This window comes from Phodopus roborovskii, unplaced genomic scaffold (assembly GCF_943737965.1).
Source record: "Phodopus roborovskii unplaced genomic scaffold, PHOROB, whole genome shotgun sequence".
Lineage (NCBI taxonomy): Eukaryota > Metazoa > Chordata > Mammalia > Rodentia > Cricetidae > Phodopus > Phodopus roborovskii.
Window position 1 is genome coordinate 31,128,811 of NW_026126447.1, and position 14,416 is coordinate 31,143,226.

General features: G+C 39.5%; 1 protein-coding gene across 3 annotated transcripts in view; it reads left to right on the forward strand.

Annotated features, from left to right (window-relative positions):
• Atg4c (autophagy related 4C cysteine peptidase) overlaps positions 1-14,416 on the forward strand; it is a 68,558-nt gene that overhangs the window by 16,465 nt on the left and 37,677 nt on the right. For all 3 annotated transcript variants that reach the window (XM_051188220.1, XM_051188218.1, XM_051188219.1), the window contains exons 2-3: positions 6,691-6,825; positions 12,487-12,570. In XM_051188220.1, the coding sequence (XP_051044177.1) occupies positions 6,750-6,825; positions 12,487-12,570 (160 nt within the window). In that variant the 5' untranslated portion in view covers positions 6,691-6,749. The remainder of the gene's footprint in view (positions 1-6,690; positions 6,826-12,486; positions 12,571-14,416) is intronic.

Below are 14,416 nucleotides of genomic sequence, written 5' to 3' on the forward strand. Positions count from 1 at the left end.
CTGAAGTTTACGAAAAATTAACATTAATTAATTAATTTTTAAAACCCTGGCCAGGCAGGGTGGCACATGCCTGTTCTCTCAATATTCAGGAGGATGAAGAGGAGGGTAGCAAGTTCCTGGCTGGCCTGTTGTTTCCTAGTACCTAATACAACTCTCTTGAAGCAAATAAAACCTAGGGAAGTTTCTGGAAGGAGAAATGAGAATAGTGAGGGGAGTTCAGAATTTAATAATAAGACAAATATTTAGTGCTTTTCTTTAAAAATTATATAGCACATATTATATAAACATGATATATATTTATTGTTATTATGTATTGCTATTTTGTGTGTGTACACGTATGAGATGTATGTAATGAGAGTACAGGTGTGTGTGTGTGTGTGTGTGTGTGTGTGTTGAAAGTGCAGGTGTGTGTGCTGTGACTTGTTTATAGAGGTCAGAAGACAGCTTTGGGAAGTTGATCATGGGGTCTGGGAATCAAACTCAGGCCTTCAGGTTTGCCCAGGAAGTGCTTGTACTCAGCTATCTTGCTGGCCTAGCCCACCCTTATTTTAAGGTGAAATTAAATTAGTGAATTAACAAAAGAGATCTCTGTGTAATTTTCTTTAGTCAAAGCTGTCCTGGGAGTTTTATTAAGGAGGTAAAGTTTCTGTGTGACTAAGTAGCTGAATCTGACCTGCTCTTTAGAAACTTGGCAATGTCTTCATTGTAAATTAGTTTTTTGTTGTTTTGTTTTTTTTTTTTTTTGCACCTGGAGAAATGATGGTAATAAAAAGCAGAATTTCCATCAGTTATTTGTATTTTGCTTGATGACAAAAATCTCTTGAAGGGAGCCACTGCTGTGACCCCAGTTAAACCCAGGATGAAAGCTTCCTGCTTTGGAGAAGTTGCCTAAATGAGAGAGGGGGAAGAGAGAGAGAGAGAGAGGAGGGAGTGGGGCTATTAAACTTTTGTTGTTTAAGATTTATTTATTTTTGTTTTATGTGAATGAGTGTCTTGCCTGCATGTGTGGAAGGCACCATGTGGAGGCCAGGAGATGATATTGGATCCCAGAACTGGAGTTACAGACAGTTGTCAGTCACCATGTCGGTACTAGGAACTGCTCATCAAGAGCAGACAATGTTCCTAACTGCTGAGCCAGCTCTCCAACTCCTGACTGGACCATTTTAAAGAAAAACAATCAAATAAAATGTTGAGAAAAAAAAAAATAAAGAGTAGCTCTCAAGTTTTCTTACTTCAAAAGAGGGGATTAGGAGAATGTTTTTTGAAGGCAACAGACATTTATTACCTTGACTGTGGTATCACAAAGCTATGTCTATTTTCGAATCATTCATATTATAGATATTACATATTTGCATATTTTGATGTATAAGAAAGCAAAAGCAAAAAAAAAAAAAAAAAAAAAAAAAAAAATCATGATCTTCAGATCCCACAGGGGTTGAGCCATGGGAAGGTTCACTCAGCTAGAGTTGCAGTGGTTAGGTGACAGAGAGGTGTTAGATATAGAGATTGGGACCTTTTTTTTGCATTTGAAAACCAACTATTTATTCAGTTAGTCTTAGCAGGAGTGTATTAAGAAGGAAGCACATTTAAATATTTTTACTTTAAAATGGTCTGTGTTCAACTATAGCTTTTTCTTATGTTCTGACCATATTGCTTCTACTCTATTTAGGAAGAAAAAAGTTATTTCTAATGGCACTAGATGCAAGATTTATAAAGTGCTAGTGCAGAATTTTGAGAACAATTAGTGAAGGTCCTTAAGCACTAAAGGCTAGTTATGGATCAGCTTCTGCTATTCTGTTTCTTCCCTGGTTCTTCCAAGGAAAACGTGGGGGAATTGTCAGCAGGATGACTTTTAAACACTTCTAAACAAAACACAACTTTTATGTTTATAGTGTTTAGGTTTTATTGTTCTTGATTTTATTTGAAACCCAAATTCTCCCCAATCCATTATTACCCATATTAACTTTTTTTTTTTTTTTTGACAGGGTTTATTGTTGGACATTTTTCTCCAGCCTAGAAGTTCCCAAATAACTACTCAGAAGCTTAATATTAATTATAATTGTTTGGCCAATGACTCAGGCATATTACTGACTAGTTGTCACAATTAAATTAACCCATTTCTGTTATTATACTCTATTTTACTTCAAGGCTCATGGCTTGTTACCTCACATCTTGCTTTCCTAGACACTACATTGCGTCTCTCTGACACTGCCTTATTTTTCCTCTCCATATCTTTGTTTAGATTTCCCACCTGGCTTTATTATGCTTGGCTATTGGCCAAATCAGCTTTATTTATTAACCAATAAGTGCAACACATATCATCTCTCCTTTTCTATCTAATTAAAAAGAAAGGTTTTAACTTTAACATATTAAAATCACATGTAATAAATCAATTATCAAGCAAGAATTAGTTACAATATTTAGTCTATTTGCTTTTGACAAAATTAAAGAAACTACTCTATCATCTATCCTATCTTTGTGAGTCTAAGTTTTATATCTAATTTATCTTTTATCATAACTAAGGAAAACTATAATTATAACTGTCTTTAACGCCATCAAATACCCCAGAGGGATATAATATTAGCTAAGTAAACAGGAAGTGCATTGTAAACAATTTCCAAAACTTTAGAAATGACAGAGATATCTGGCTGCCTGGACAGTCACCCTAAGTTTTTCTGTAACATTGGGACATCCATCGTCAACATATTGGTCCATAGTATCTTGCAGACTTTTCAGTGAAGCAGGAGATTTGAAGATCTGTTTTGCCTTGTACTGGTAAAGTTCATCAGTTGCTTCCTTCTGTGTCCTGGAGGATGTCTGACAGTTTCTTCTGTGAAGCAGGAACCCTGAAGGAGCATCCTATTTTGTTTTAGCAGGTTCAGCAGTCACTTTCCTGTGGGTCCTGCATGTCCATTTTATACAGCACACAGTCAAGCAGTCCAGGCAAGAGAAGTTTCTTGTCCAAAATGGCTAGTCTTGCTACACTAAGAGCAAACTCCATAAGGAGTTTCAATGCCCATCATCCTCTTGAAGTAATTGGTATTGTCAGGAGTAGACATGTCTCACTGTCGAGAAAAGTCTAAATGCCATATTCTGTACGTCTTTGAAGTGTTTGAAGATTACCTATCCATCTGAAATATATCTCTGTATATCTAGCATGTCTACAAGTTTGATTATTGTAGATGACTGTTAATTTGTATTTCTTAACTATACATTGCATTACATTTTTGAATGAGTTGCATAAACACAATACCTTTAAACAAGAGTAGAAATATACATAGTGTAACAAAATTGACCTTATATTTGTATCAATAAACCAAAATCCATACCAAAGTAGAGTGTCTTGAGATTAAGTTATTTTTTTATTAAAGTAGATTCAATAATGTACTTTTTTTTCATCATTTTTGTATCACATCTTTTTTTTTCTTTAGAATGAGATTGACTATGACCATTAACCATTTATAACCAATTCCTTAAATGAGAACAAACATTATAAACTATCATTTTGGGAATTGGGATGAGGTTTTCTATACTATTGCCTGCTAATTGGGGGGTGATGTTAATCTTATGGGTATCCTGACTGAGGTATTTTGTGTGATTGGTCATCTCAGCCAGAAGTCCTGAAGCTGTCATGGATGTTGGATCACCTGGGCCATTATTTAAGGGGGTCTTGTTTGATCAAACCATATTAGCCTGGAAGGAATTCACAGCTTTTCATCTTCTGTGGAAACAAAAGCAGAACCTCTTTTATAAAGCAACATATCCTTAGACCCAAAATTTGAAGTAAAGATACCATTAAAATATATATGTTGGTTTAGCTTAGCAGGCCCCACAATCAAATGACTCTATGTAGTTATCCCATTAACAGTAAAAAATTCAAAGAAAATACAATAATATACATAATCCTGTTAACTATACCAAGCATGAGCATAGCAAGAGAGAGACCCTTCCTCCCAAGCTTATCAGTTGTCATATGCCCAGGGCTGGTACCCCAAGGCCATAGGAGGAATGAATTCCTACAAGGATCTGTGTAGTCCTGGCTATCCTAGACTTCACTATGTTGATCAAGGTGGCTTTGAACTCACAGAGATCTGCCTGTCTCTGCCTCCTGTGCACCATCATGCCCAGCTCATATTAGTTTTGTTATCAACGGGTGTACACAGTTTTACAAAGTATAGTATACCACCAGGCCCTGTTCACGCATACCACAGGAAACTGTGGCTGGTCACACCTATTTGATAACACACTATGAGACATTTGTGGTTCCATCCTAGGCTCTGATCATGGAATGTGTGGACATGTCTCCAGAGATTTTTCACAGCTTGCCTTTGCTTGTTGAAGCTGAAGATTTTGTAATTTTATTGCCAGACTAATGCTTTTCAGCTTCATAGATGACTTACTCATTTTTACCAGATTTCAAATTCAGCAAGCTGCTGGCCCGTGTGCATGTGTGTGTGCGTGCGTGTGTGCGTGCGTGTGTGCGTGTGCGTGTGCATGCATGTGTGCTTGTATAGTTAGTTGACTTTCTTATTTGAATGGTTAAGCACTAGTCTTTTGCCCCTTTCACATCCTCAGGATGGCTTGCAGCTCACTACCTAGACCCCACTAAACTCTTGACAGTGTTCCTGCCTCAATGTCCTGAGCTCTAGGACTCCCGATATTTCCCACCACATCAGGTTACCACCAGTTTTCCTCAGTGTCCCTTCAAGTGTCTTTTCAGTTGCTAAAGACAGGTTTTCTTGACTCTAACCTGCGGAGGTGGTAGGAGGAGCCCTGGTCTGTGGGTGTCCTCTGAAATTGGCCCACCACCAGGATTTATGATCTGCTTTCTGGCTTAAGCCTCATCTCCTTGTCAGCTAGTGCTGCATTCTTCTGAACAGACTCCCATGTACGCCTGTATACCACATGTATGTAGTGCTGGCAGAGCCAGAAGGTGGTGTCTGGTCTCCTGGAACTGGAGTTACAGGTAATTGTGAGCCACTATTTGAGTGTTGAGACCAGAGCCTGGGTCCTCTGCGAGAGCAGCCAGCACTCTCCAGCACCGGTTGCGGGGTTTTACCACAGTGACATCACTTGGTCACAGGCCAGATTTCTCCTAGCATGTTCCAACATTTTCTTTATTATCACTACTTTTAGAGGTCCCAGTGGGCGGTTGCTGGACCTTAGTGATTGGACCATAGGAGGGCAGAACATGGTAGAACATGTGGGAGCAAGGCTACGCATTTCATGGCTTCACTAACGCTTTAGATGGAGTGGTTCTGGTTGTATTGTTAAGAGCTTAACCCAAACCAGTTTGTTTTTGAATAGTTTTGTTATCTATCTATCTATCTATCTATCTATCTATCTATCTATCTATCTATCTTCTATCTATCTATCTATCTATCTATCTTCTATCTATCTATCTATCTATCTATCTATCTATCTACCTACCTACCTACCTACCTATCATCTATCCTCTATCTCTGTCCTCTATCATCCATCATCTATCTATCTATCTATCTATCTATCTATCTATCATCTATCCTCTATCTCTCTATCCTCTACTATCTATCTATCTATCTATCATCTATCCTCTATCTATCCTCTATCAATCATCTATCTATCTATCTATCTATCTATCTATCTACCTATCTCTCTACCATCTAGCTATTATCTATCCTCTATCTATCTATAATTATTATCTGTCTATCCTCTATCTCTCTATCCTGTATCTATCTATCATTATTATCTATTTATCATCTATCTATCTATCTTCTATCATCTATCTATCCTCTATCTACCTATCTATCCTCTATATCTATCTATCTATCTATCTATCTATCTATCTATCTATCTATCTATCATCTATCTATCTTGTGTGTGTTTTTTTACAGTAGGTGAGTAGAGGAAAATTTTCAGAAGTCATTTTTGTTAACCGGCCATGTAGGTTCTCGGAACCCAAGTCAGGCTGTCAGGCTTGGTAGCAAACATCTTTGACCTGCTGAACCACCTCACTGGCCCAAATTTTGTGATTTTTGAGAGACTTAGCTAAGGGTTTTGGCTTGTGCCTATAATCCTAGATGAAGCTAAAATGAGAGGATTAAAAAAAATGTTGGTAACCAGCTGAGAGAGAGCCAATGTTTTAGTAAAGTTTCCAATCAGCTTCTCTAAGTACAAACAGAAAGAAACCTTGGGTATTCTTGCAGGCATTAAAACTGAGACGTGTTTTTCAGGTACTTACTTAGTTGTATTTAGTTGTGAGCTATTGGGGCATTATTGTTTGGTTATATGATAATTTTATTTCACATAGTTTATATTATATTATATAGTTAAATTATATATAGAGTATCACATTCTAGAAAAGCACTAAACAAAAAAGATACTTTTCTATTTTGAGACAAGGCTATTGTAGCTCAGGCTAGCTTCAAATTTGAACTCAGATGACGATGAACTTGCACTTCTGATCCTCTTGCCTCTCCCTCAAAATGCTTCAATTACAGGCATGGGTCACGGTGCCTGGTGTATGCAGGCACTGTGAATTGAACCCAGGGCTTTGTGCACGCTAAGCAAACACTCTACCAACTGAACCTACAGCCTTTGCTTGTTTTGCTTATTTTCACTTTAAATTACACTTAATAATTTAAGCAACTAGTAGAATGGCACCATATATTATGTGTTGATTACTTATTTGCCTTATTTTTTTTCTTTTAGTACATTGAATTTCATGAAAGAATGGAATCAAGTGATGGCTTTTTCTTTAGAATTTGAATATGGAGGCTTCAGGAACAGATGAAGTTGACAAACTAAAAACTAAATTTATGTCTGCATGGAACAACATGAAATACAGTAAGTATTGTGGCTTATGCATTGTGCAAGTTTACTTGAGAATGAAATACTGTATTATCATGACTGGAATAGTTATGGAATATGGATGGAATGTCAACAGGACTGATAAGAGTTTCTTGAAGAAAGTGGAATATGATCATGAACATTGCTTAGAGACTCAAATATACTGTATTGAAATGTGGACATGATCTGTAATCCCAGCTTTTTGGATTCAGAGACAGGAAAGTCTATGAGTTCAAGGCTAGCCTGGTCTATATAGTAAGTTCAGTCCAGTGAGGATGGTATATGAGATCCTGTCTGGGGGAGGGTGGGGCACGAAGAAGTAAATATGTGATATAGAACTAATTTTTTTCTAATTTGGTAGAATATTTTGATATCTTCATGGCTTGTGTGCATATGAATTTGTTCAGGCTGTAAAACTTCTCAAGTTCTTTGAATTCAGTTTCAGGAAGTTTCATATGTAAACCAGGAAGTAAGCAGAATTGACAAAAATAGATGGTGTCAAGTTCATTCACCAAGATGTGTGGCTTTCTTCTAGGTGAAGCCCCTTGGACTTCACTTTTAGCATTTTCTTGGCAAACAAAATCCAAACAATCAACTCTAATCAGGATTGTTGGGATGATAAAGCTCTCAGGGAGGGAGAAGTCCTTAGGCTGAATCCTGTTTTAGTGCTTGCTTAGTTGCTTTGAACAAATATCTGACAAGCAGGAAAGTGAATGAGGAGAGGTTTAGTCAGGCTCACAGCCTAGAGTGCACTCCAGTAAGTGTGTCATGGTGGCAGCAGTCACATTGCATCTGTAGTCAGGGAGCAAAGTGAGACCAATATTGCGGTAAATAAGGATCAGGATAAACAAATAGGCCGAATAGATGTTTATTCAGGGAGAAATAACTTACAACCTAGACAGATGAACACCAGGAAATTCAACCAGATCCTCTCCTGTCCGAGTCACGCCAGAAAGAGAGCGCCTTCCTGGCCCCCTCCGACCTCCTTCCTCAGGTCACCTCCGCCCATCACTCCACCCCCCAATGGGCGTGGTCAGTGCTACAGAAGGACTACCTCACTACAGACCAATATGTGTTTGGTGTGTCCTGTGCTTTCTCCCTTTTCCCAAGTCTGGCGCTGCATCTCAGAACAGTGTTACCAACATTTAGGGTATTTATTTCCTCTCAGTGAAATGTTTCTGGGAACACACACACACACACACACACACACACACATTAAAAATTAGCCATCACAACTCACCCTCTTGTCAACTTGACACCCAAACAAATCTATTTAAATCATAATCTTCCACCCCTGGTCCCTGAAGTCTTGTTTTCATCTTATTAATGCAAAATGTCTGTAAATGTATCCACAGTCTTTGACAGTCCCAACACTGTTTGAAATTCCAGAGTCTGTCTTGAGATTCAAGGCAATCTTTTAACTGTGACCCCCTAAACAAAACAAAGCAAACAAGTTACAATGACACAAAATGGCATTCTACTCCAGAAGGGAGGTATGGGGGCCTAGAAGGAAAGATCAGATCTAAGTCACGCCAAAGCCCATCAGGGCAGATGCCAGATCCTGCATCAGTGGCTTTGATGCTATCACCTGGGTTCCAAAGGGCTTAGCTCCAGGCCTCCAGCTCTGCCTCTTGAAGCATACATAGCTTCTCATTTCAGCTGGCTCATGCCATAGCAATAGCCTTTCTTGATGTAAACGGTCCTGGCTCCCCAGCATCCTGGGATTTCTATTGCAACTTAGGCTTCATCATCAGAGTTTCCTATGGTGACTTCTTGGGGCTTTTCTCCAGGGACTCGGACCCTGACACACATTACCTAATCTCTGCGTCTTTCTGGGACAAGTTTTCATGATATCCTCATTCTTGCATTTTTCTTGCCTGAGAAGTCAGTACCACATGGATGATTCTGCCAAGTTCTTCTGCCAGTTTGAGATACAGCCTGGCCCAACTGGATCAAAGCTGTATTGGCTTCTGTGTGCCTTGATGCTTGTTTTTTGAAAAGGAAATCACTCTCTGTGTTGTTCTTAACTTAGGGGTTTTTCTTTTCAAATGAATTTCTTTTTTCACATGGTGGAGCCCTCGATGGGTGGTGTCATGACTTTAGAGCATCTTTCTTAGAGGTTCTCTTTAACAGTCATAGCTGCTCTCTCAGTACCTACCTTATCTACAACTATAAACTCCATTTTTTTTTTACCTTCAGATGACATTTTGTGTTTGTGTATACATGATATTGTGTGTGTGTGTGTGTGTGTGTGTGTGTGTACGTGCTCACATATGGGTGGTGGATGCCAGAGATCAGATGACTTCTTCAGTCACTTTGCTGCCTTAATTTTTTAACAGAGGGTCTGTTCCTGAACCTGGTGTTCAGCAGTTGTCTAGATTGGCTGGGTAAGCCCTGGGGATCCCGTTTCCTCCTCCCCAGTACTGGGATTATAGATGCTTGCCTTTGCACTGTGTTTTGATGCGGGAGCTGGAGGCCTGGTGCTTGCATGGCCCACCCTTTCTTGCCGAGCATCTCCCCAGCCCCACAGCACCCTCTTATGTCTTTGTACTATCCTGTCACTCATTCTCCCTGTAGACCTGTGTGAAATGGTGAGCCTTCCGGGTTTCACATTTCCCCTGCCAAATTAGTCTTGACTTTTGAATTCATTCTTACCCAGGTTCTCAGGACACAAATGGAATGCAGCTAGTGTCTTTGCCAGACCATTACACATATGTCTATAACCCCACCCTTGTCAGAGTCCTTGTTCACCTCAAACTGTATGTGCTGAAACTCCACTGTCCACATTTCTCTCAGTGTTCTGGCATGCCAAAGTCTTACAAGAGTGGCTCATTAAACTCTGTTTATAGTCCTCAGCGCTTTTCTAGCCCAGAGTTCCAAACTCTTCCACACTCCTTCTACATAACCGGTTCCAAAGGCCTGAGAAACGTGCTTCAGGTTCATCACAGTAGCAGGCACTTTTTACTGCCAGTTTTCTGTAAGCTATAAAAAGAGATTTATTATAGTGGCTCACAGGATAGGACCTTAGTGGTCTAGCAAGGGCTGCCTGCATGCTGGAGGGGCGGCTGAGAGCCTGGTAAGTATTTGGTCCAGGAAGCTGGATGCCCCAGCAGGCTTGGGCTGGTTCTGAAAGTCTAGAGTTGCTGGTCTTTCCATTTATGTCAGAAGGCCAAAGAAGTGGGTGTCTGCTGGTGGAAGATTGTGTGACTGTGATGACGGCTGTAGTGGTGGCAGTGGTGGCTGTGGTCGTGGCAGCGGTAGCAAGAACAGACAAAATCTTTTTGAGGTAAGGTCTCATTGAACTCTGGTTGTCCTTAAACTCTCTGGCTCAGGTTAGTTTTGTATCTTCCTCAGTCCCCTGAGTGCTGGGGTTCCATGTGAGTGACACCACGATCGGCCAGTAGTTCCTTTTTTATGATTAAGTAACGTTTCATCGTGTGGTAGTACCTGACATTTTGTTTGCTTTTCATCAGTTGATTTTGAGTTTCTGTGGAGAGAGTTGCAGTGAATGTTCTTGTACAATTTTCTTGTGTGAACACATCATTAGTACTGAGTCAGTACCAGCTGTGAGAACTTTAATGCTGAGTCAGTGCCCCCGGCAGTGGAATTGCTGAGCAATAACTAACTTTTTGAAGAATTACCAAACTGCTTTCACATTCCTGCTAGCACATCTGAGCTTTGAGTTTTCCTAGATCCTTGTCAAAACCTATTGTCTGGCTAATTTATTAGAACCATTTTTGCAAAAGTGAAGTCTGCTCTCGCTGTGGGTTTGGTTTGCATTTCCTGGTGACTAATCCTGATGAACCTCTTGTCATGACCTTCCTGGCCAGTAGCTCATCGTCTGTGCAGAAACGTCTGTTCAGATCCTTTGCCCAGTTTGTAAGTGGGTGATTTTTCTTTTTTACAACAGAGTCATAGGAGTTCTTTGCATATCCTAGATACATAGAGCTTTGCAAATTTTCTAAAGTGAGCTGGTCAGGATGCATAGGTTTATTTTTGCTCTCTCAGCTCTCTTCATTCAGCTCTGTCAGCCTGTGTGCTAGTGTCACACTGTTGTCATTTATATAGTTTTGTAATAAAGTGAAGAATTGAAGGTTGTGTTTTTCCAACTTTTTCAAGATTGCTTTGTTTATTCCAGAATATTTGTGTTTCCCATGTGAAGGCCAAAGAAGGCAATGGATCCCTGGAAGCTGGGTTAACAGGGAGTTGAGAGCTGCTTGACATGGGATCAGGAAACTGAACTTGGGCCCTCCAGAAGAACAGCAACCACTCTTAACTGCTGAGCTATTTCTCTAGCCACTGTTTGATGTTTTATTTGTTTCTCTGTGTGTGCATGCATCATGATGGTTCATATATGGAAGTCAGAGGATGGCTGTAGAGTTGACTGTCTCCTTTCCCCATGTGGGCCTAGGCTTGAACTCAGGCTTCTCTCTGGGCCACCTCACTGCTTTTGCACAGAAGAGTTATCTAGCTAATTCTGAGCCCCTGGGAGTTTTATTTGGCTGTGATAGGTGACATTTTGAGAATAGGGAAAGACCATGAGCTTTCACGGTAATCCAAGTGAAACCCAATGAAGGTGGGTTAGTTTATCTGATTTTCCGTTCTGTCTTCTTGTCCAGCTCAGAGCCTTTCTTGGATCATCATGTACACACACACACACACACACACACACACACACACACACACACACACACTAAAGTGCTTCAGGGAACACTCCCATAAAACCACTAGTTTTAAACTTAGGTTAACTAACAGTTGTTAAACGTAAAAGCAGATAGTGTATTAGACCCATGTCTATTAAGGTTAATTCTGTCTATACATGCCCTTGTGTTCAGAAAACCATTCCCTCTGCTTTCTTTCTAGAGAGAGTCTCTCTGTGTAGACTAAAATGGTCTCAAATTAGTGATTCTCCTGCCTCAGCCTCCCCAGTCCATGAGTTACTGGCATGTACTGCTGTGGCATGTTCAAGCCCAACCCTGAGAGTCAGGGTTGGCAGTGTTAAGCACTGTAGAGGACCACTGTTTGCGAGGGAGATTCAGAATGATTAATGCCATTGTGGTAACCAAAGAGAACACTCTCCCACTGCTGACAGAAGAGAAAGAGGAAGCCCGAGAATTTGAGTCTGTGACTTCAGGTTGAGCTTAAGACGGGAGATTGAGAGGTTAGATGAGGCTGTCTGAGCACCTTATGTCCATCTTGACAGGTACATCAGAGAACGGTTTTACCACATAAGCCAGACTGTTATGTGCTTTCCTTAAGTTTCTCTCCAGGGGTTTTCAGCTACTTTACCCCATTAAAATATCTGAAGTGGAAGACAATTTAAAAAGTTGATTATCTTGGCTTACTTGAGGAACAGAAGTTAGTGTGAGCAAAACAGGAGTTCCTACCTTTTCAGTTTGTGTCAGAAGAGCACTGGGACCAGTCAAAGTAAATCAAGGCCACCCCCCCATGCTTTTCAAGTGGCAGATTATGGTTAAAAGGCTGAAATTTACTAAAAATAGCCCCTAATTTTAGTTCATTGTCTTTAAATATTTTGTAACTTCTAAAAATACATATTCATAGTGATAGTCATGACTTGAAGTCAACTAGCAGGAAAGAAACACTGTAGGACTTTTACCTTGAAATCTTAACACCAGAGCCTTCTTTCTCTCCATACAGGTTGGGTGTTGAAAACAAAGACATATTTTAGTAGAAATTCACCTGTTTTATTACTTGGAAAATGTTATCATTTTAAATATGAAGGTAAGTGATAAATATGTGAAGCATTAAAATCTTTGAAGAATTTAATTGCTCAACTTTTTTTTATTGCTCAACTTTTAAATTTTTTTTTTATTTACAGATTAAACTGTTTTGACATGTTAACTACTTACACTTTGAATGACATCATGTGTTACTGTATGATTTGGTCCTTGCACATCACTTGAGGATAAGGATCATATCATCTTTCTATATAGCCCTCATATTTTAGACTTGGATTCTGCATAAGTACTAACTAAATATTGCTTGAATTGATATGTTTGCATTCTTTGTTAAGTTCTGTTTTATCATTTCCATATGACAAAGAAGGAAATGGTCACCTCAGTGACATCCCCAAGGGTCTGCCCAATAGTCACATTCTGACCTCTCTACAATATTGAAATTCACGTGAGTCAATCAGGCTCTCTCTAGGTGCATGCTCTTTCCAGAACTTTCCTCCATACCTTCCTTTCCCCATCCTTCATTCTCCCCTCTTGTTGGTGGACTTGATCCTCCCTACTGCTTTCGGGCACACGTATCCCATGCCCTGCTCTTGTTCCCCCTCTCTTTTCCCTCAAGACTTCTCCCCCCCCCACATAATTTTCCTTTTGCTTTCTTCTTAAATTGTGTTGTATACCCAATGGAACGAACCTCTAGTCATCGATAGAGTATTGTTCTGTCTCTGTCTGTTTGCGTAGGTTTTGTAGTTCTTGGTATTTCACAGTATTGTGTGATCAGCCTGACTAGGCCTCTAGTATCATCAGCATGTTTATTTTGTTTGCTTCCTTTCCTCACCTTTTATTGCATGGTTTTGAAACATTCCGTATTCTTCTTGCAGCTGTCGTACAAAGTTCGTTCAGTACTGACAGTTTCTCTACAGTATTTAGTGTCGACTAGGTCTGAAGAAGGTGAGAAATGAGTTACTTCTTGAGAGGAGATTGGAGCTCTGTGTTGGTAGGACAAGGCATGAGAGTCAGGAACTGTTGTATCACATTTAAAACAAATTTGAATGTCAAAAGTGGCATATTTAGACACATTGCAGTGCCATGTTTAATATGCAGTCACTTTTATTTGCAACTAACTTCAAGTTCTGTATAATATTGAGAGAAAGTCCTGTCAACAGGGGCTTGGCATTCATTTCCTTATTATCATCCACTGAATATATGTGAAGTTAGAGTGATGGAAAGGGGTGGGTGAGGGAAGAATGAAGAGAAAGTACATTGTGAAGCTCTCAGCCTTTAACATCCTACAGGTTGGACTTGTTGGAATTGGGAGTTGTAGCTAGATGTGTTTACTCACTTGCACACACTGAAGCCAGACAACACTAATACTTAGCAGAATCTACTAATGCTAAGCAGGGTCTCCAGCTGCAGGTGAAAGGTGAGGTGGTTTCTTCAGGAATAATTGAGGAATGATAATTCATTTAGAGAATAGTGTTTTGTACATTACTGGGCAAACAATGGCTTTTCACAGTAATTTTGCTAGAGATAATAAGGCTGTAAAGGCCTTTAAAATGGTATGTGTGGGTGGCAACAAATTCTGAAAAATTAAATGTGAACTTAAAAGGACATTTATGTTTTAAGAATTTTATATTCTTACTCCATAGCTTATTAGTTTTGACTTTATAATTTGAGCATAAATATTTATGACAATACAGTGTGTACTTTTTAAAAGTATTAGCACATGATTATACACATTTTTACATAGTGACAAGTCATAATATCTTATTTGCAAGTGACATTTCAAAGAGCTCTAATGTGTGTGTCCTGGGCCAACAGAGGTAAAAAGACAAGGTGTTTCACATTACCCTCTCATTCAAGAAGTGATTTTCTTAAAGGGTGCAAGATGTTCA